Here is a 23,256-nt window from a genome sequence, read left to right as displayed (position 1 = left end):
AACAGATCGTAACCTTAATACTTCATTCTTTGATCCTGCAGGAGGAGGGGACCCTATTCTTTACCAACACTTATTCTGATTTTTTGGACATCCTGAAGTCTATATCTTAATTTTACCAGGATTTGGGATAATCTCACACATCGTAGCCTATTATTCGGCAAAGAAAGAACCTTTTGGTTACATAGGAATAGTATGAGCAATAATAGCAATCGGACTTTTAGGATTTATTGTTTGAGCCCACCATATATTCACAGTAGGAATAGATGTAGACACCCGGGCATACTTTACCTCTGCCACAATAATTATTGCCATTCCAACAGGAGTTAAAGTTTTTAGTTGATTAGCCACCCTCCACGGAAGTAATATTAAATGAGAAACACCACTATTATGAGCTCTAGGATTTATTTTTTTATTTACAGTTGGTGGACTAACCGGAATTGTATTAGCTAATTCTTCTCTTGATATCATTCTTCATGATACATATTATGTAGTAGCTCATTTCCACTATGTTTTATCTATAGGCGCTGTATTTGCTATTATAGCAGGTTTTATACACTGATTCCCTTTATTTACAGGATTTACTTTACACAGTACATGAACTAAAATTCACTTCGGGGTTATATTTACTGGAGTAAATTTAACTTTTTTCCCCCAACATTTCTTAGGTTTAGCCGGTATACCCCGTCGATACTCAGACTACCCAGACGCCTTTACATTATGAAATGTCATATCATCAATAGGGTCCTTAATCTCTTTAGTAGCCGTTATTATATTCCTATTCATTATCTGAGAAGCATTTGCCGCTAAACGAGAAGTTATATCTATACAATTAACCTCAACAAATGTAGAATGAATTCACGGCTGCCCTCCTCCTTATCACACATTTGAAGAACCCTCACACATTCAAACACAACATGCTTAACCAGAAAAGAGGGAGTTGAACCCCCGTCAAATGGTTTCAAGCCACTCGCATAACCCTTCTGCCATTTTCTTTCCTAAATATTAAAGATGTAATAAATTAATAATGTTTTATAAAACAAAATATAAGTTAAATTCTTATACATCTAAATAATTAAGGTATATTATTATATAATATAACTAAAAAAATTAATTACTTTAAACCTGATAATTTTATTTATACCACCTTATACTATAATATACTAAATTTTAGTAATGTATCTTATTACATAATAAATATTAAAGACCTTATACATACTTATTAGTACTATCCGTTTAGCTTTAATCAACCAATTAAAAATAAAATTACATAAAAACCCCTAAGAACTTTATATAAATAATATATTTCATAATGAAAAGCAAAAATCTTTTTAGTACAATTAGTATAAGTGACTTCCAATCATTTGATCTTAGTTAAAATCTAAGAAAAGATAATGAACTTATTTACTACCGTATTAGTAATTAGTATAACACTTTCTTTTATTATAGCTATTATTGCATTTTGATTACCACAAATAAGCCCAGACTTAGAAAAATTATCACCTTATGAATGCGGATTTAACCCACTAGGCTCAGCCCGATCACCATTCTCACTTCGTTTCTTTTTAGTGGCTATTTTATTTCTTCTTTTTGACTTAGAAATCGCTTTATTATTACCTCTCCCATGAGGCACTCAATTAACATCTCCCACTTACACTCTTATTTGAGCATCAACAGTATTAATCTTACTTATTCTTGGTTTAATATATGAATGAGTTCAAGGCGGCCTTGAATGAGCCGAATAGATAATTAGTTGTAGGACTAAACATTTGATTTCGGCTCAAAAGAACGTGGTTTAACTCCACGATTATCTAATGTCACCTATACATTTTGCCTTTTCTGCAAGCTTTTTTTTAGGTTTAATGGGATTAACATTTAATCGGACCCATTTATTGTCCGCCCTTCTTTGTTTAGAAGGAATAATACTTTCACTGTACATGGCTTTATCACTTTGAACCTTACAACTTACTTCAATTAATTTTTCTTCTTCACCCATACTTCTTCTTGCCTTTTCAGCTTGTGAAGCAAGTGCTGGATTAGCACTTCTGGTAGCCACCTCTCGTACTCATGGCACAGATCAACTACAAACCTTTAATATTTTACAATGCTAAAAATTTTAATTCCTACCATTATGTTAATCCCCACAACATGACTTACTCCCCCTAAATGAATAAAGACATCATCATTAGCTTATAGCCTTATTATTTCATTATTTACCTTATATTGAGCGAAATGACCTTTAGAAACCGGATGATCAACTCTAAACATAAATATAGCCACAGATTTATTATCAACCCCTTTATTAATTTTATCATGCTGACTTTTACCTTTAATAATTTTAGCTGGGCAGAGCCACACAGACAAAACCCCTATTAATCAACAACGCACTTATATTATACTTTTAATTATTTTACAAGCCCTTTTAATTTTAGCTTTTAGTGCTACAGAATTAATTATATTTTATATTACATTTGAAGCCACCTTGATTCCTACACTAATTATCATTACCCGATGAGGAAACCAAGCAGAACGGTTAAATGCAGGCACATACTTCTTATTTTACACATTAATTGGATCTCTCCCATTATTAATAGCCCTACTCATATTACAAAATAATATCGGCACCTTATCACTCTTAATTATACAATTTAATAACCCTTTCGAATTTACATCATATAGCACTAAATTATGATGAATTGCATGTTTAATAGCCTTTTTAGTAAAAATACCTTTATATGGGGTACATCTATGATTACCCAAGGCCCACGTTGAAGCACCAATTGCAGGTTCTATAGTATTAGCGGCAATCTTATTGAAACTAGGAGGTTACGGTATAATACGACTAATGAATGTTCTAGAACCTCTTACTAAAGAATTATCCTACCCATTTATAATTCTTGCTCTTTGGGGTATTATTATGACTGCTTCAAATTGCCTACGACAAACTGATTTGAAATGCCTTATTGCTTATTCCTCCGTAAGCCATATAGGATTAGTTGTAGCAGGGATTCTTAATCAATCCCCCTGAGGCTACACAGGAGCTTTATTACTAATAATTGCACACGGACTAACTTCATCTGCTATATTCTGCCTTGCCAACACTAACTATGAACGGACCCATAGCCGAGATTTAATCCTAACCCGGGGTTTGCAAATAATCCTCCCTTTAATAACTATATGATGACTAATTGCTAGTTTAGCCAATTTGGCTTTACCTCCTCTTCCTAATCTTATTGGTGAATTAGCTATTATTTCATCTACATTTAATTGATCTCCACTCACGATTGTATTAACAGGTGCCGGAGTAATTATTACAGCAGCTTACTCCTTATACCTTTTTTTGATAACTCAACGAGGTCAGCTAACTAATCATCTTATTTCCCTAGAACCCTCTCAGTCTCGTGAACACTTACTTATAGCCCTACATCTTATTCCTCTACTTCTTCTTATATTTAAACCTGAATTAATATCAGGGATGCCATTCTGTGGATATATTTTAATTAAAATATTAGACTGTGGCTTTAAAAATAGGAGTTAGAATCTCCTTATCCACAAAGAAAGGCCCGAAGGCAACAAAAACTGCTAATTTTTGATCCCTTGGTTTGACCCCAAGGCTTACTTGACCGCCCATGAAGGATAACAGCTAATCCCTTGGTCTTAGGAACCAAAAACCTTGGTGCAAATCCAAGCAAGGACTATGAGCTCATGTCTAGTAATAACATCAAGTATACTTATTATTCTTTTCCTTCTAGTAACCCCAATTATATCTAAAATACTTTTTACACCCCATTTTATTCAGTGATCCCCCATATCCATTAAAGACTTAGTTAAAACAGGTTTCTTTATTAGCCTATTACCCCTATTTTTATTTATTAATGAAGGGACTGAGACCATTATTACCTCATGATCTTGAATACAAATATTTAACTTCAACATTAATATTAGTTTCAAATTTGATTTATATTCAATCATTTTTACCTCTATCGCTATATATATTACATGATCAATTCTTGAGTTTACTATTTATTACATACACTCAGACCCTAACAAGAGCAAATTTTCATTTTACTTGCTTACATTTCTAATCGCCATAATAATTTTAGTGACCGCTAATAATATTTTTCAATTATTTATTGGCTGAGAGGGGGTAGGGATTATGTCATTTCTTTTAATTGGTTGGTGATATGGCCGAGCGGATGCAAATACAGCAGCCCTACAAGCAGTTTTGTATAATCGAATTGGTGACATCGGACTTATTATTTTTATGGTATGAATTGCCATTAATGTTGGGTCATGGGAAATACAACATATTTTTACCTCGCATAAAGAAGATATAACCTTGCCTATGCTAGGGTTAATTTTAGCAGCAGCAGGAAAATCGGCCCAATTTGGGCTTCATCCATGACTTCCCTCAGCCATGGAAGGTCCAACCCCTGTTTCTGCTTTACTGCATTCAAGCACAATAGTAGTAGCAGGAATCTTTTTAATGGTTCGAATAGCCCCTTTAATACAAAATAATAATCAAATCCTAACACTATGTTTATGCCTAGGAGCATTAACCACCCTATTTAATGCTATCTGTGCTTTAACACAAAATGATATCAAAAAAATCGTAGCATTCTCCACAGCAAGCCAACTAGGCCTAATAATAGTTGCACTAGGACTTAATCAACCCCAGTTAGCATTTATACATATCTGCACCCACGCTTTTTTTAAAGCTATATTATTCTTATGCTCCGGATCCGTTATTCATAGCCTAAATGATGAGCAAGATATCCGAAAAATAGGAGGAATACATAAATTAACACCTTTAACATCTTCTTGCCTAACATTAGGCAGTCTGGCTTTAATAGGAACACCTTATTTGACAGGATTTTTTTCCAAAGATCCTATTATTGAAGCACTAAACACTTCCTATTTAAACGCCTGAGCCCTTGTATTAACACTACTAGCTACTTCATTTACTGCAATTTACAGCTTTCGAATCATTTTTTATGTTAACACAAGCTACCCTCGATTTAACTCTTTATCACCAATTAATGAAAACAATAAAATATTAACTAATTCAATTAAACGACTAGCTTGGGGCAGTATTATTTCAGGTTTAATTATTTCTCTAAATATAGTAAACAATAAAACGCCTTTAATAACTATACCCTTCTCCCTTAAACTAGCCGCCCTTATAGTAACCATTTTAGGGTTATTAACTGCTGCTGAAATAGCTTCTATTACCTCTAAACAAACACCTTTAAACCCTAAGCACACCCCTCATATATTTTCTAATATACTAGGATTTTACCCTTTAGTTATACACCTAGTATCTACTAAAATCTCCCTTGCATTTGGACAAAAAATTGCCTTGAAAATAATTGATCTGGCATGACTTAAAAAAACTGGCCCAAAAGCTTTAGTAACTTTAAATACGCCTTTAGTTATTACTACCAGTAATACCCAAAAAGGTTTAACTAAAACCTTTTTTATAATATTTGTATTATCCCTAATTTTAGCAACATCAATTTTAGTTTAAACTACTCGCAGGGCCCCTCGGGATAAACCTCGAGTAAGTTCTAGCACAACAAATAAAGTTAAGAGTAACACCCATGCACTAATAATTAGTAAACACTTACCTTCAGAGTATATAACTGCCACACCTGATATATCCTCACGAAATACAGAAAAAACCAATAACTCACCTAAAATTACTCAGGAACATTGAAACCACCCCTTAAGAAAAAATAAACAAGAAATGATTACACCTCCAATATAAAAACTTACATAAACTGCAACCGACCAACTACCTCAACTCTCAGGGTAAGGTTCTACAGCTAAAGCCGCTGAATAGGCAAATACTACTAATATCCCCCCTAAATAAATTAAAAATAAAATTAAAGATAAAAAAGGAGCCCCACTAGAGACTATAATCCCACACCCTATACCCGCTACTAGTACTAAACCTAAAGCAGCAAAATAAGGAGAAGGATTAGAAGCAACTGCAATAATACCAAACACCAACCCTATTAATAATAAAGACATCAAATAAGTCATAATTCCCACTAGGATTTTAACCAAGACTAATGACTTGAAAAATCATCGTTGTAGTTCAACTACAGGAACAAAATAATGGCCAGCCTACGTAAAACCCCTCCCCTTATCAATATTGCTAATGATGCTATCGTTGATTTGCCAACTCCCTCAAACATTTCTGCCTGATGAAACTTTGGCTCACTACTAGGTTTATGCTTAATAGCACAAATCTTAACCGGGCTGTTCTTAGCAATACATTATACATCCGATGTTAACACCGCATTCTCTTCTGTCACTCATATTTGTCGTAATGTTAATTATGGCTGATTAATTCGTAATGCCCATGCTAATGGTGCATCCTTTTTCTTTATTGCCATCTACTTACATATCGCCCGAGGATTATACTACGGGTCATATCTTTACAAAAAGACATGAAACGTAGGGGTTGTCCTTTTACTACTTGTAATAGCCACCGCATTTGTAGGCTATGTATTACCTTGAGGACAGATATCATTTTGAGGGGCTACAGTAATTACAAATCTAATATCAGCTGTTCCTTATATAGGAAATGAATTGGTACAATGAGTATGAGGAGGATTTTCTGTAGATAATGCTACCCTCAACCGATTCTTCACCTTTCATTTTCTCCTTCCCTTTATTGTAGCTGCCGCCACTCTAATTCACTTACTATTTCTGCATGAAACAGGATCTAATAACCCTATAGGACTTAATTCAAATACTGATAAGATCTCATTTCACCCATACTTCTCGTACAAAGATTTATTAGGTTTTGCTATCTTTCTTATTGCCCTTATTTCATTAACCCTTTTATCTCCTAATCTATTAGGGGACCCAGACAATTTTATTCCAGCCAATCCTTTAGTGACACCTCCCCACATTAAGCCTGAATGATACTTCCTGTTCGCTTACGCCATCTTACGATCTATTCCGAACAAATTGGGAGGAGTTTTAGCCTTATTAGCCTCAATTCTAGTTCTCTTATTAGTCCCTATTCTTCACACCTCTAAACAACGAGGACTCACATTCCGACCATTTAGCCAATTATTATTCTGAGTCTTGGTTATAGATATCATTATCCTAACCTGAATTGGGGGAATACCTGTAGAAGACCCTTATATTATCATTGGACAAATAGCATCAGTAGTATATTTCTTAATCTTCTTAATTCTCACCCCCCTGGCTTCCCAGGCCGAAAATAAAGTTATAAAATGAAATTGCATTTGTAGTTCAGTAAAGAACGCCGGCATTGTAAACCGGAGGCCGGAGGGTTGAACCTCCCTTTTGCTCAGAAAAAGGAGAATTAAACTCCCACTTTTAGCACCCAAAGCTAAATTTCTACATTAAAATATTTTCTGGGGCGGACGTATGTACTGGTGAAATATATGTTCTAAAGTGCATATATGTAATATGTACATACATTTATTTAGTACATTATATTAATTATCTAGGACATACCTATGTATTATCACCATTAATCTATTTTAACCATAGTACCACAACATTATAGCTATAATAGGACATAAACCATAAAATTATAACATACAAAAAAATAAATAGTAATGAGAAACTTAAGGGTTCAATACAATATTCATGAGTAAAGATATACCAGGACTCAACACACTATCAAGAACAATTAGATATGTAGTAAGAACCGACCAACCAGTCTATAACTTAAGGTTAATAGTCATTGATGGTCAAGGGCACTAATCGTGGGGGTAGCTACCTAAAAGGTGAATTATTCCCGGCATTTGGTTCCTACTTCAGGAACTTTCATTTAGATATTCCCCACACTTTCATCGACGCTTGCATAAGTTAATGGTGGAAATCATACGACTCGTTACCCACCAAGCCGAGCGTTCACGCCACAGGGGCAGTTGGTTCTTTTTTTTGTCTTCCTTTCACTTGGCATTTCAGAGTGCACACGGTATTAACTAACAAGGTAGCACATTTTCCTTGCATAGATTAAATGTCATGAATGTTGGAAAGACATTACTTAAGAATTGCATATGTCTATTTCAAGAGCATAATAATCCTTAATATTACTAACCGTTCTTGGTTGCCCCCTGTGTTTTTTTCGTCGTCAAACCCCCCTACCCCCCTTTAGTCCTAAAGTTTCTAATAATCCTGCAAACCCCCCGGAAACAGGAAAACCCAGACTAAATTATTAATCATTGATTTAAATTTAACAAGATACATATAAATAAGTATAGAAATTTGCAGTCTTATCTTAATATAAATCGTTCGTTGCTCGTTCGTTGCTCGTTCGTTGCTCGTTCGTTGCTCGTTCGTTGCTCGTTCGTTGCTCGTTCGTTGCTCGTTCGTTGCTCGTTCGTTGCTCCATATAACAACCCTTAATTATCAATATATTTACAAATCTAATAATGAAAGTAATTAATTGTATAATACCTTATTTATTATACACTTCATCCTAAACTACACTATCACTTTATATGACTACCCGTAAATATTATATATATATATGTATTATATATATATGTATTATATATATGTATTATATATATGTATTATATATATATATGTATTATATATATATGTATTATATATATATGTATTATATATATATATGTATTATATATATATATGTATATATATATATATATGTATTATATATATATATGTATTATATAATATATATCATGTATTATATATATGATCATATATTGATAATATATGTATTATATTTATGCTTATATATATGTAGTATATATATATGTATTATATATATATGTATTATATATATATGTATTATATATATATGTATATATATGTTATATATATTATATTTATAGTTATTAGGTGGTAGTGTTATATTGATATATATGAGTGGTGAGTATATATATTAGTATATTATATATTATATATAGTATATATATATATATATTATATATATATAATTTTATATTATTATATATTATATATTATATATTATATATTATATATTATATATTTATATATTATATATTATATATTATATATATATTATATATTATATATTATATATTATATATATATTATATATTATATATTATATATTATATATATATTATATATATTATATATATTATATATATTATATATATTATATATATTATATATATTATATATATTATATATATTATATATATTATATATATTATATATATTATATATATTATATATATTATATATATTATATATATTATATATATTATATATATTATATATATTATATATATTATATATATTATATATATATATATATTATTATATATATTGTATTATATATATTGTATTATATATATATTGTATTATATATATTGTATTATATATATTGTATTATATATATATTGTATTATATATATATTGTATTATATATATATTGTATTATATATATATTGTATTATATATATATTGTATTATATATATATTGTATTATATATATATTGTATTATATATATATTGTATTATATATATATTGTATTATATATATATTGTATTATATATATATTGTATTATATATATATTGTATTATATATATATTGTATTATATATATATTGTATTATATATATATTGTATTATATATATATATATTGTATTATATATATATTGTATTATATATATTGTATTATATATATTGTATTATATATATTGTATTATATATATTGTATTATATATATTGTATTATATATATTGTATTATATATATTGTATTATATATATTGTATTATATATATTGTATTATATATATTGTATTATATATATTGTATTATATATATTGTATTATATATATTGTATTATATATACATTATATATACATTATATATACATTATATATACATTATATATACATTATATATACATTATATATACATTATATATACATTATATATACATTATATATACATTATATATACATTATATATACATTATATATACATTATATATACATTATATATACATTATATATACATTATATATACATTATATATACATTATATATACATTATATATACATTATATATACATTATATATACATCTTCTGTATATTCGTATTTTATATATTTTATATATTTTATATATTTTATATATTTTATATATTTTATATATTTTATATATTTTATATATTTTATATATTTTATATATTTTATATATTTTATATATTTTATATATTTTATATATTTTGCTATTATAGCTTAAGTAAAGCATAACACTGAAGATGTTAAGATGAATCCTAGAAAATTCTAAAAGCACAAAAACTTGGTCCTGATTTTACCGTCAGCTGTAGCTAAAATTACACATGCAAGCATCCGCACTCCCGTGAGAATGCCCCCGACCCACTTATTGTAATCTGGGAGCTGGTATCAGGCACACATTTGTAGCCCATAACACCTTGCTTAGCCACACCCCTAAGGGAATTCAGCAGTGATAAATATTAAACCATAAGTGTAAACTTGATTTAATTAAGGCTAGATAAGGCCGGTAAAACTCGTGCCAGCTACCGCGGTTATACGAGAGGCCTAAGTTGACAGGATTCGGCGTAAAGGGTGGTTAGGTGACAATAAACTAAAGTTAAACATTTTCAAAGCTGTTATACGCAAATGAAAATATGAAAATCTTTTACGAAAGTAACTTTAAATTTCTGACTCCACAAAAGCTACGAAACAAACTGGGATTAGATACCCCATTATGCATAGCCGTAAATATTGGTATTGTTCATACCCATATATCCGCCAGGGGATTACAAGCACAAGTTTAAAACCCAAAGGACTTGGCGGTGCTTTATAACCATCTAGAGGAGCCTGTTCTAGAACCGATAACCCCCGTTAAACCTCACCTTCTCTTGCCTTTTCCGCCTATATACCGCCGTCGTCAGCTTACCCTGTAAAGGAGATAAAGTGAGCAAAAATAGTATAACTTAAAACGTCAGGTCGAGGTGTAGTTTATGGGAAGGGAAGAAATGGGCTACATTCGTCAAATAAGACGTATAACGAATAATCATCTGAAAACATGATTTGAAGGAGGATTTAGCAGTAAGAAGAAAATAGAGTGTTCTTCTGAATCTGGCACTGAAGCGCGCACACACCGCCCGTCACTCTCCCTAAATATCCAATTAATATAAATAAAACAAGCTTAACATATTAAAGGGAGATAAGTCGTAACATGGTAAGTGTACTGGAAGGTGCACTTGGAACATCAGAACATAGCTAAATAGTAAAGTATCTCACTTACACCGAGAAGTTGTCCATGCAAATTGGACTGATCTGATACCCCAAAGCTAGCCTATTCAATACCCACAATTTAATTAATATAAATAAAGTTTAATAACCCAAAAATAACTAAAACAAATCATTTTACCACCCAAGTATGGGAGACAGAAAAGGAATAAAGAGCTACAAATATAGTACCGCAAGGGAATGCTGAAAAAGAAATGAAATAAATAAGTAAAGTAAATAAAAGCAGAGATTAAATCTCGTACCTTTTGCATCAGGATTTAGCAAGTATTAAACAGGCAAAGAGAACTTAAGTCTGACTACCCGAAACTAAGTGAGCTACTCCGAGACAGCCTATGTAGGGCCAACCCATGTCTGTGGCAAAAGACTGGGAAGAACTCCGAGTAGAGGTGAAAAACCAATCGAACTTAGTTATAGCTGGTTACCTGAGAAATGGATAGAAGTTCAGCCTAATTTTACCCTTAATTACATAACACAAAAACCCTTCGAAGAATTAGAGTTAATCAAAAGAGGTACAGCCCTTTTGATACAAGATACAACTTTCTTAAAGATGGTTAAAGATCATAATAACTAAGACTATACACCCAAGTAGGCCTAGAAGCAGCCACCTATAAAGAAAGCGTTAAAGCTCAAAACCCATAAAACCCAATTATCATGATAAATATTCTTAAACCCCTAAAAATATCAGGACATTCTACCTGCGTAGAAGAGATAATGCTAATATGAGTAATAAGAGAACAAAGACCTCTCCTAGCACATGTGTAATTCAGAACGAACCCGCACTGAGAAATAAACGGCCCCAAGATCAGAGAGAAATGCAATAAAATAAGACAAGAAAATCATTCAAGTATAAACCGTTAATCCTACACAGGAGTGCCCCCAAGGAAAGACTAAAAAGAGAAGAAGGAATTCGGCAAACCCCTAAGCCTCGCCTGTTTACCAAAAACATCGCCTCTTGCTAGATAAGAATAAGAGGTCCCGCCTGCCCTGTGACTATGTTTAACGGCCGCGGTATTCTGACCGTGCAAAGGTAGCACAATCACTTGTCTTTTAAATAAAGACCCGTATGAATGGCATCACGAGGGCTTAACTGTCTCCTTCCCCTAGTCAATGAAATTGATCTTCCCGTGCAGAAGCGGGAATATAAATATAAGACGAGAAGACCCTATGGAGCTTTAGATTATTAGCTGACTTATGTCAATACCACAAAAGATTTAAACTAAATAATATTCCGCTAAATATCTTCGGTTGGGGCGACCACGGGGTAAAAATTAACCCCCGAGAGGAAAATTTCCATGATCCTAGAACACCAGTTCTAAGAACCAAAATATTTGACCTTAAGATCCGGCAAGACCGATTAACGAAACGAGTTACCCTAGGGATAACAGCGCAATCCTCTTCAAGAGCCCATATCGACAAGAGGGTTTACGACCTCGATGTTGGATCAGGACATCCTAATGGTGCAGCAGCTATTAAGGGTTCGTTTGTTCAACGATTAAAGTCCTACGTGATCTGAGTTCAGACCGGAGTAATCCAGGTCAGTTTCTATCTATAATATGTTTTTTTCTTGTACGAAAGGACCGAAAAGAAGGGGCCCATGCTTCAAAGCAAGCCTCAATCTAATCCAATGAAAAACCTAAACTGGACAAAAGATCATAACTCTTAGCCAAAAAGTATGGCCTGTTGGGGTGGCAGAGTCCGGATAATGCAAAAGACCTAAGCCCTTTTAACAGAGGTTCAAATCCTCTCCCTAACTATGATAGATATTTTATTAACTCACATTGCCAACCCTTTAGCCTATATCGTGCCAGTACTTCTTGCAGTTGCATTTTTAACCTTAGTTGAACGAAAAGTTTTAGGTTATATACAACTCCGTAAAGGACCTAACATTGTAGGGCCTTATGGTCTTCTTCAGCCAATCGCAGACGGCGTTAAACTGTTTATCAAAGAGCCAGTATGACCCCTTACCGCATCTCCAGTTATATTTATTTTTACCCCTATACTCGCACTAACCTTAGCTCTTACATTATGAGCACCCCTCCCTATACCACACCCTGTTGTTAATATAGACCTTAGCATTTTATTTATTATAGCTTTTTCAAGCCTCGCCGTTTATTCCATCTTAGGCTCAGGATGAGCATCAAATTCAAAATACGCACTAATTGGGGCCCTACGAGCTGTTGCACAAACTATTTCATATGAAGTTAGCCTAGGATTAATTTTATTAACATGCATTATCTTCACTGGTAATTTTAAACTTCAAACCTTCGACACTACACAAGAAAATATATGATTAATTATTCCCTCATGACCACTAGCAGCAATATGATATATTTCAACTCTAGCTGAAACAAACCGAGCACCATTTGATCTTACAGAAGGAGAATCAGAACTAGTATCCGGATTTAATGTAGAATATGCAGGAGGACCCTTCGCACTATTTTTTCTAGCAGAATATGCTAACATTTTATTTATAAGCACTTTATCAGCAGTTATATTTCTAGGGGCCTCACAATCTCTAATCCCTTTTAACAATGACCCCTCAACAATTAATCTTATATTAAAAACAATAATACTTGCCCTAATATTCTTATGAATTCGAGCATCATATCCACGATTTCGTTATGATCAATTAATACATCTAACTTGAAAAAACTTTCTCCCTTTAACATTATCATTTATTATTTGACATTTATCAGTTACAATTGCGTTAGCAGGAATTCCCCCCCAATTTTAAAGGAATTATGCCCGAATATTAAGGAATACTTTGATAGAGTATATAATGTGGGTTAAAGTCCCCCTAATTCTTAGAAAGGGAGGACTCGAACCTCCAATGAAGAAATCAAAACTCTTAGTGTTTCATTACACCACATTCTAGTTAAGGTAGAGTCAGCTAAATAAAGCTATTGGGCCCATACCCCAAAAATGTAGGTTATAACCCTCCCACTACCAATGAATCCTTATATTCTATTTACTCTCCTACTTGCACTAGGACTAGGTACTACAATTACATTTATAAGTTCACATTGATTACTAGCATGAATAGGATTAGAAATTAATACACTAGCGATCATCCCTTTAATAGCTCAACAACACCATCCTCGATCAGTAGAAGCTTCAACCAAATATTTTCTCATCCAAGCCACTGCGGCGGCCATAATTCTATTTGCCAGCTCAATAAACGCCTGATTTACAGGACAATGAGCCATTAATGAAATATCTCACTCTATTCCCTTAACTCTTATTACCTTAGCACTCGCACTGAAAGTGGGATTAGCCCCCTTACACACGTGATTGCCCGAAGTTCTTCAAGGCCTTGACTTAACCACAGGAATAATCCTATCAACCTGACAAAAACTAGCCCCATTTACCTTGCTTATACAACTACCTAATCAAAACTCAAATATTCTTACTCTAATAGCCATTATATCTACACTTATCGGGGGCTGAGGCGGATTAAATCAAAATCAATTACGAAAAATCTTAGCTTATTCATCAATTGCCCACCTAGGATGAATAATTCTTGTATTACAATATTCTCCCTCTCTCACTTTATTTGCTTTAACAATTTATATTCTTATGACATTTTCAGTTTTTAGCATATTTAACTTAAATAAATCAACTTCAATTAATATATTGACCACATCCTGATCTAAGTTTCCTATTTTAACAGCTCTTACCCCTTTAGTTATATTATCCTTAGGAGGTTTACCCCCAATAACAGGATTTAGCCCAAAATGATTAATTTTAAAAGAACTAACAAATCAAAACCTCTTACCTATTGCTACTATTATAGCTTTATCCACCTTATTAAGCCTATATTTTTACCTTCGGCTGTCATATGCTATTACATTAACGCTTGCCCCTAATAATACCCCTAATTTTATACCCTGACGATTTAAAACAAAACTATTTACCCTGCCCCTAAGCCTTACCATTATCTTATCAACATTAATACTACCTTTAACACCTATAATATTTGCCCTTGTAACAAGAGTAAGGGTTTAAGTTAATATTTAAACTAAGGGCCTTCAAAGCCCTAAATGGGAGTAAAATTCTCCTAACCTTTGGTATTTTAAAAACACTAACTTATTTATGAACAAAAGGAAACATAATTAAAATATTTAATATAAATATATATAAGGTAGACCTTAATACTCTAAATTATTGATTACTAACTAAAGGTATTAGATAAGTTGTTTAGACTTTCCCCGCCCCTTTTAAAAAGGCGGGGAAAGCCCCCCCCCGGAACACATACCATACTTGCTTACGGGAAACATCTATGTTAAGATGTTAGTAAAATATTACGCTGCCTTGTCAAGACAGAATTGTGAGTTAAACCCTTGCACATCTTGATGCCACGACCCTCACAGTTTGGTTTTCAAGATGCAGCATCACCAATTATGGAAGAATTAATTCACTTTCATGATCACACCCTAATAATTGTATTCCTAATTAGCGCCTTGGTACTTTACATCATCATACTAGTTATCACCACAAAATTAACTAATAAATTTTTACTTGATTCACAAGGGATAGAAACTTTCTGAACTATTCTACCTGCCTTTATCCTTATTCTTATTGCGCTGCCCTCACTGCGTATTCTTTATATAATAGAAGAATTAAATAATACGCCTCACCTTACAATTAAAACCGTTGGTCATCAATGGTATTGATCTTACGAATATACGGACTATAAAGACCTTGAATTTGAATCCTATATAATCCCCACAGAAGATCTAAACCCTGGACAATTTCGGTTAATTGAATCTGACCATCGTATGGTTGTGCCAACCTCATCCCCTATTCGTATACTAGTAACTTCAGAAGACGTAATTCACTCCTGATCCGTCCCTTCTTTAGGAGTAAAAATAGATGCCGTCCCTGGACGACTAAATCAATTAACCTTTATCCCCTACTGACCGGGTGTTTACTATGGACAATGCTCCGAAATCTGCGGATCTAATCACAGCTTTATACCTATTGTAGTTGAAGTAGTCCCCCTAGGAGATTTTGAAAACTGATCATCACTTTTAACAGAAGAATCTTAGTTAGAAAAGATTAACACACATAGAAGAATTTATACACGAAAATATAAATATAAAAATAAATATATTATATTTAATAAAACACAGAGGAAATATAATTATATAACATAAAAATTAGGACCTATTACACAATAATATTTAAGTGTAATATATGATTTCTATGTCGTTAGAAAGCTAGTAGGGTATAGCATTAGCCTTTTAAGCTAAAGATCGGTGACTCCCAACCACCTTTAACGACATGCCACAATTAGAACCATCTCCATGATTTATAATCCTAATCTTTACATGATTAATTTTTACAATTATTGTAATGCCAAAAGTGATAACATATACATTTCCTAATGAACCTAATCCCCAAGACCATGAAACTTTAAAAACAACATCTTGAAACTGAAAATGACATTAAGCTTGTTTGATCAATTTATAAGTCCCACATTACTTGGTATCCCTTTAATTTTAATAGCCTTAATACTTCCTTTTATCTTACTTATAACTTTCCCCGCCCGTTGAAAAACTAATCGATTGCTTATATTAATAACTTCACTTATTGCTTTAATTACCCGTCAATTTTTTAACCCTATTAGTATTACAGGACACAAGTGAGCTCTTATATTTACATCCTTAACAATTTTTCTTATTACAATTAATTCTTTAGGATTAATTCCCTATACTTTTACACCCACCACTCAACTTTCACTAACCTTGGGGATTGCCGTACCTATCTGGCTTATGACAGTTATTACGGGTATACGCCATAAACCCACGCATTCATTAGCCCATCTTCTACCAGAAGGTACCCCTATTCCTCTTATTCCAGTTTTAATTATTATTGAGACTATTAGCCTTTTTATCCGCCCATTTGCCCTTGCAGTACGAATTGCCGCCAATTTAACAGCCGGCCATTTATTAATTCAACTTATCTCAACTGCAGCTATAGTTTTTATCCCTTTAAATTTAGTCTTAGCTTCATCAATAATTATTCTATTATGATTTTTAACTTTACTAGAAATAGCTGTAGCAATACTTCAAGCATTTGTATTTGTATTATTAATTACCCTTTATTTACAAGAAAATATTTAATGGCCCATCAAGCACACGCTTACCACATAGTTGACTCCAGTCCATGACCTTTAACAGGGGCAATTGGCGCCCTACTCATAACATCCGGCTTAGCTGTCTGATTCCATTTCAACTCCACTACTTTAGCAGTACTAGGTATTATTCTTTTACTATTCACAATGTTTCAATGATGACGAGATATTATCCGAGAAGGAACTTTTCAAGGACATCATACACCTTTAGTCCAAAAAGGCCTACGCTATGGAATAATTCTCTTTATTGTATCAGAAGTATTTTTCTTCCTAGGATTTTTTTGAGCTTTTTATCATTTCAGCCTGGCTCCTGACTCTGAACTTGGGGGGTGCTGACCTCCTTCAGGGATCATTGCATTAGACCCATTCGAAGTGCCCCTTTTAAATACAGCTGTGCTATTAGCTTCTGGTATTACAGTAACCTCGGCCCACCACGCTATTATGGAGGGCAAACGTAAAAAAGCCATTCAATCCCTAGTATTAACAATTTTAATAGGTTTTTACTTTACTCTCCTTCAAGCCATAGAATACTATGAAACACCCTTTACAATTGGAGATGGTGTTTATGGATCCACCTTTTTTGTAGCAACAGGCTTTCACGGCCTACATGTTATTATTGGAACAACATTTCTAATAGTTTGTGCCTTACGACAAAATCAACACCATTTTACATCAAATCACCATTTCGGCTTCGAAGCCGCAGCTTGATATTGACATTTTGTAGATGTTGTCTGATTATTCCTATTTGTATCTATTTATTGATGAGGATCTTATCTTTTAATACTAATGCAAATGACTAATAATCATTTCAGCTTGGTTAATACCCAAGAGAAGATATAACTTTATACTGCTTGTAATAAATCTTTAGACATTTTAATGTATAAAATTTTAATTATCTACGTAAACAGCAAAGCATTAACCTATAATAGTAGACTACACATACTTATAATCTATAATTAGGCTTATGGCACTTTACACACGTAAACCAACATAAATATATATATATATTTCAGACCTATGTGCCCTGAAATATATAATATTATATTGACCGGACTCTGCCACACGGCTAGACAATAATCATTGTCTTAGTATTCTAAGAATTTTACACTTATAAAATTTTAAAGTACCAATAATTATTATTACTCAATTAAACTACTACCACAAATTTAATGTTTAGTACTACATAATTAATTACAACTAAACCCGGAAATTTAAATAAATTCTAATCTTATATAATTATTCTTCAGATAACATATTTTAACACTTGTCCAATATGCAAAGTACCTAAGAATATTTATATATGCACTTAATATGTACTGCACGTAAATAAAATAGTAATTATTTAAGGATATAATATTAAAATTTTATAAATAAAAGATGTACAAATACAACATATAATTTTAAGCCTTAACTTTTAAAGATAATATTACAATAAGAGTATTAGATAGCAGACACGCTGTGAACTTTTAAACAGTTAAAAACCTGAAAATAAACAACTATATAGTATATTCAATATAATACCAAAACTAAAGCAAATATACCTCACAAACATCTAAATAATCTTAAATATAGATATAGCAACACCTAACGGTAACCTAAAAATTATATTTTTATCTTCTTATTCTCACCCCCCTGGCCGAAAATAAAGTTATAAAATGAAATTGCATTTGTAGTTCAGTAAAGAACGCCGGCATTGTAAACCGGAGGCCGGAGGGTTGAACCTCCCTTTTGCTCAGAAAAAGGAGAATTAAACTCCCACTTTTAGCACCCAAAGCTAAATTTCTACATTAAAATATTTTCTGGGGCGGACGTATGTACTGGTGAAATATATGTTCTAAAGTGCATATATGTAATATGTACATACATTTATTTAGTACATTATATTAATTATCTAGGACATACCTATGTATTATCACCATTAATCTATTTTAACCATAGTACCACAACATTATAGCTATAATAGGACATAAACCATAAAATTATAACATACAAAGAAATAAATAGTAATGAGAAACTTAAGGGTTCAATACAATATTCATGAGTAAAGATATACCAGGACTCAACACACTATCAAGAACAATTAGATATGTAGTAAGAACCGACCAACCAGTCTATAACTTAAGGTTAATAGTCATTGATGGTCAAGGGCACTAATCGTGGGGGTAGCTACCTAAAAGGTGAATTATTCCCGGCATTTGGTTCCTACTTCAGGAACTTTCATTTAGATATTCCCCACACTTTCATCGACGCTTGCATAAGTTAATGGTGGAAATCATACGACTCGTTACCCACCAAGCCGAGCGTTCACGCCACAGGGGCAGTTGGTTCTTTTTTTTGTCTTCCTTTCACTTGGCATTTCAGAGTGCACACGGTATTAACTAACAAGGTAGCACATTTTCCTTGCATAGATTAAATGTCATGAATGTTGGAAAGACATTACTTAAGAATTGCATATGTCTATTTCAAGAGCATAATAATCCTTAATATTACTAACCGTTCTTGGTTGCCCCCTGTGTTTTTTTCGTCGTCAAACCCCCCTACCCCCCTTTAGTCCTAAAGTTTCTAATAATCCTGCAAACCCCCCGGAAACAGGAAAACCCAGACTAAATTATTAATCATTGATTTAAATTTAACAAGATACATATAAATAAGTATAGAAATTTGCAGTCTTATCTTAATATAAATCGTTCGTTGCTCGTTCGTTGCTCGTTCGTTGCTCGTTCGTTGCTCGTTCGTTGCTCGTTCGTTGCTCGTTCGTTGCTCGTTCGTTGCTCGTTCGTTGCTCGTTCGTTGCTCGTTCGTTGCTCATTTGTAAATAACCCTAATATTAATATACTTAAAGATATGAAAAGAAATATTTAATAACTAACACCTGATTTATTAAGACGTGATACATATAATGTACTACCGTATATTTATAATATATATTTATAATATATATATTTATAATATATATATTTATAATATATATTTATAATATATATTTATAATATATATTTATAATATATATTTATAATATATATTTATAATATATATTAATAATATATATTAATAATATATATTTATAATATATATTTATAATATATATTTATAATATATATTTATAATATATATTTATAATATATATTTATAATATATATTTATAATATATATTTATAATATATATTAATAATATATATTTATAATATATATTTATAATATATATTTATAATATATATTTATAATATATATTTATAATATATATTTATAATATATATTTATAATATATATTTATAATATATATTTATAATATATATTTATAATATATATTTATAATATATATTTATAATATATATTTATAATATATATTTATAATATATATTTATAATATATATTTATAATATATATTAATAATATATATTTATAATATATATTTATAATATATATTTATAATATATATTTATAATATATATTTATAATATATATTTATAATATATATTTATATAATATATTTATATAATATATTTATATAATATATTTATATAATATATTTATATAATATATTTATATAATATATTTATATAATATATTTATATAATATATTTATATAATATATTTATATAATATATTTATATAATATATTTATATAATATATTTATATAATATATTTATATAATATATTTATATAATATATTTATATAATATATTTATATAATATATTTATATAATATATTTATATAATATATTTATATAATATATTTATATAATATATTTATATAATATATTTATACATGTATTTATACATGTATTTATACATGTATTTATACATGTATTTATACATGTATTTATACATGTATTTATACATGTATTTATACATGTATTTATACATGTATTTATACATGTATTTATAAGGTGTATTTATAAGGTGTATTTATAAGGTGTATTTATAAGGTGTATTTATAAGGTGTATTTATAAGGTGTATTTATAAGGTGTATTTATAAGGTGTATTTATAAGGTGTATTTATAAGGTGTATTTATAAGGTGTATTTATAAGGTGTATTTATAAGGTGTATTTATAAGGTGTATTTATAAGGTGTATTTATAAGGTGTATTTATAAGGTGTATTTATAAGGTGTATTTATAAGGTGTATTTATAAGGTGTATTTATAAGGTGTATTTATAATTACTTATATACATGTTTTACAATATTTACAATATTTACAATATTTACAATATTTACAATATTTACAATATTTACAATATTTACAATATTTACAATATTTACAATATTTACAATATTTATATAACTGTATATAACTGTATATAACTGTATATAACTGTATATAACTGTATATAACTGTATATAACTGTATATAACTGTATATAACTGTATATTAAGTACTTATATAACACATTAATAATATAATAATCCATATTATAAATATTATAAAGGAATAAACACCCTAAACGTAATAAGAATTAATTTATATGTATTTACTAAATATACCTAAGTACATAGATACTTGTGTATAAACTTAAATACACAAAATATTTATAAACAGCACCTATTAGGAGTGGCAGTTACCGGATACAAAAGCACCATGAAACACTTAACCTTAAGAATTATTTTATAAATGTAAGAATTTATTACCATATAAAATTTTAACAAATAAATATCTATGTATAAACCTATATATTATAAATATTTAATTGTATTTACTATAAAATATTTATTTAATCAATTATATTTTCTCAATAATATTATAAATTAAAACACAATATATATATAACTATTCTACATGTAAATTTAAATTTAATTATTTAATATTATAAGACATAATAAATAAAATATTAAACATACTAAAATCGTTACTTAAATATGACATTTAAATAAACCACATAATATGTTTTACATTATTATAGATTCTATCTGTAAAAACCCACCTTTAAACCTTTACAATAATAAATAAAATATTAAAATAACCATTTTATTGAAAATTAATAAATTAAATCATTATGGCAATATTTAATATTTAAAATAAATACTCCACTGTCTCTCAAATTATAATTGATTTAGTATTTTTATATTGTAAATTATAAAATACTACCCTAATGTAAAAAATTTAAACTGTAATTTAAATAAGGAAATTTAATATATAAATAGACAATTTTTACTTTTATAAGATTTGCAAGACATTAACTCACATCTTCTGTATGCAAAACAGATACTTTAATTAAGCTAAAACCTTCACTAAAGAAGTAGGCCTCGATCCTACAAACTCTTAGTTAACAGCTAAGCGCTCAAACCAGTAAGCATCTCTTTAATTACCTAAAAATTTTTAAAGTATAAGCCCCGGCAGATGTTAATCTGCAACTTAAGATTTGCAATCTAATATGTTTACACCTCAAGGCTTGATAAGAAGGGGACTCAAACCCCTGTGTGTGGGTCTACAATCCACCGCTTACTCAGCCATCTTATCTGTGGCAATCCCCCGCTGATTTTATTCAACTATTGGCACCCTATATTTAGTATTTGGAGCATGAGCTGGTATAGTAGGCACCTCACTTAGCCTTTTAATCCGGGCAGAATTAAGCCAACCCGGAGCTCTATTAGGTAATGATCAAATCTATAATGTAATTGTAACAGCCCATGCATTTGTTATAATTTTTTTCATAGTAATACCTCTAATGATTGGGGGGTTTGGTAACTGATTAATTCCTTTAATAATTGGAGCCCCTGATATAGCTTTCCCTCGTATAAACAACATAAGCTTTTGATTACTTCCCCCATCTTTTCTTCTCCTTCTGGCTTCATCAGCAGTTGAATCCGGAGCTGGAACAGGATGAACAGTCTATCCCCCAT

General features: G+C 30.6%; 4 protein-coding genes and 1 non-coding gene across 5 annotated transcripts; 4 read left to right on the top strand and 1 right to left on the bottom strand.

Moving 5' to 3' along the window:
* Window positions 1–2,101: 2,101 nt before the first annotated feature.
* Window positions 2,102–3,482, top strand: LOC144041032 (NADH-ubiquinone oxidoreductase chain 4-like). Its single transcript, XM_077555251.1, is given in 1 exon segment — window positions 2,102–3,482. A coding segment is annotated over 1 exon segment (1,077 nt). The 3' UTR covers window positions 3,179–3,482.
* Window positions 3,483–4,906: 1,424 nt separating this feature from the next.
* Window positions 4,907–6,042, bottom strand: LOC144041033 (NADH-ubiquinone oxidoreductase chain 6-like). The gene is given in 1 exon segment (XM_077555253.1): window positions 4,907–6,042. A coding segment is annotated over 1 exon segment (522 nt). The 3' UTR covers window positions 4,907–5,520.
* Window positions 6,043–10,293: 4,251 nt separating this feature from the next.
* Window positions 10,294–11,239, top strand: LOC144041041 (18S ribosomal RNA). The gene has a single exon (XR_013289981.1). It is a non-coding gene; the product is annotated as an 18S ribosomal RNA (ribosomal RNA).
* Window positions 11,240–14,226: 2,987 nt separating this feature from the next.
* On the top strand, window positions 14,227–15,274 carry LOC144041028 (NADH-ubiquinone oxidoreductase chain 2-like). The gene is given in 1 exon segment (XM_077555247.1): window positions 14,227–15,274. A coding segment is annotated over 1 exon segment (789 nt). The 3' UTR covers window positions 15,016–15,274.
* A 1,444-nt stretch (window positions 15,275–16,718) lies between these two features.
* Window positions 16,719–17,402, top strand: LOC144041029 (ATP synthase F(0) complex subunit a-like). Its single transcript, XM_077555248.1, is given in 1 exon segment — window positions 16,719–17,402. A coding segment is annotated over 1 exon segment (594 nt). The 3' UTR covers window positions 17,313–17,402.
* The last annotated feature ends 5,854 nt before the right edge of the window (window positions 17,403–23,256 follow it).

The sequence above is a fragment of the Vanacampus margaritifer genome, unplaced genomic scaffold (assembly GCF_051991255.1).
Source record: "Vanacampus margaritifer isolate UIUO_Vmar unplaced genomic scaffold, RoL_Vmar_1.0 HiC_scaffold_88, whole genome shotgun sequence".
Lineage (NCBI taxonomy): Eukaryota > Metazoa > Chordata > Actinopteri > Syngnathiformes > Syngnathidae > Vanacampus > Vanacampus margaritifer.
The sequence above is the reverse complement of the archived record's forward strand: the minus strand, read 5'-3'. Positions and strand labels throughout refer to the sequence as shown.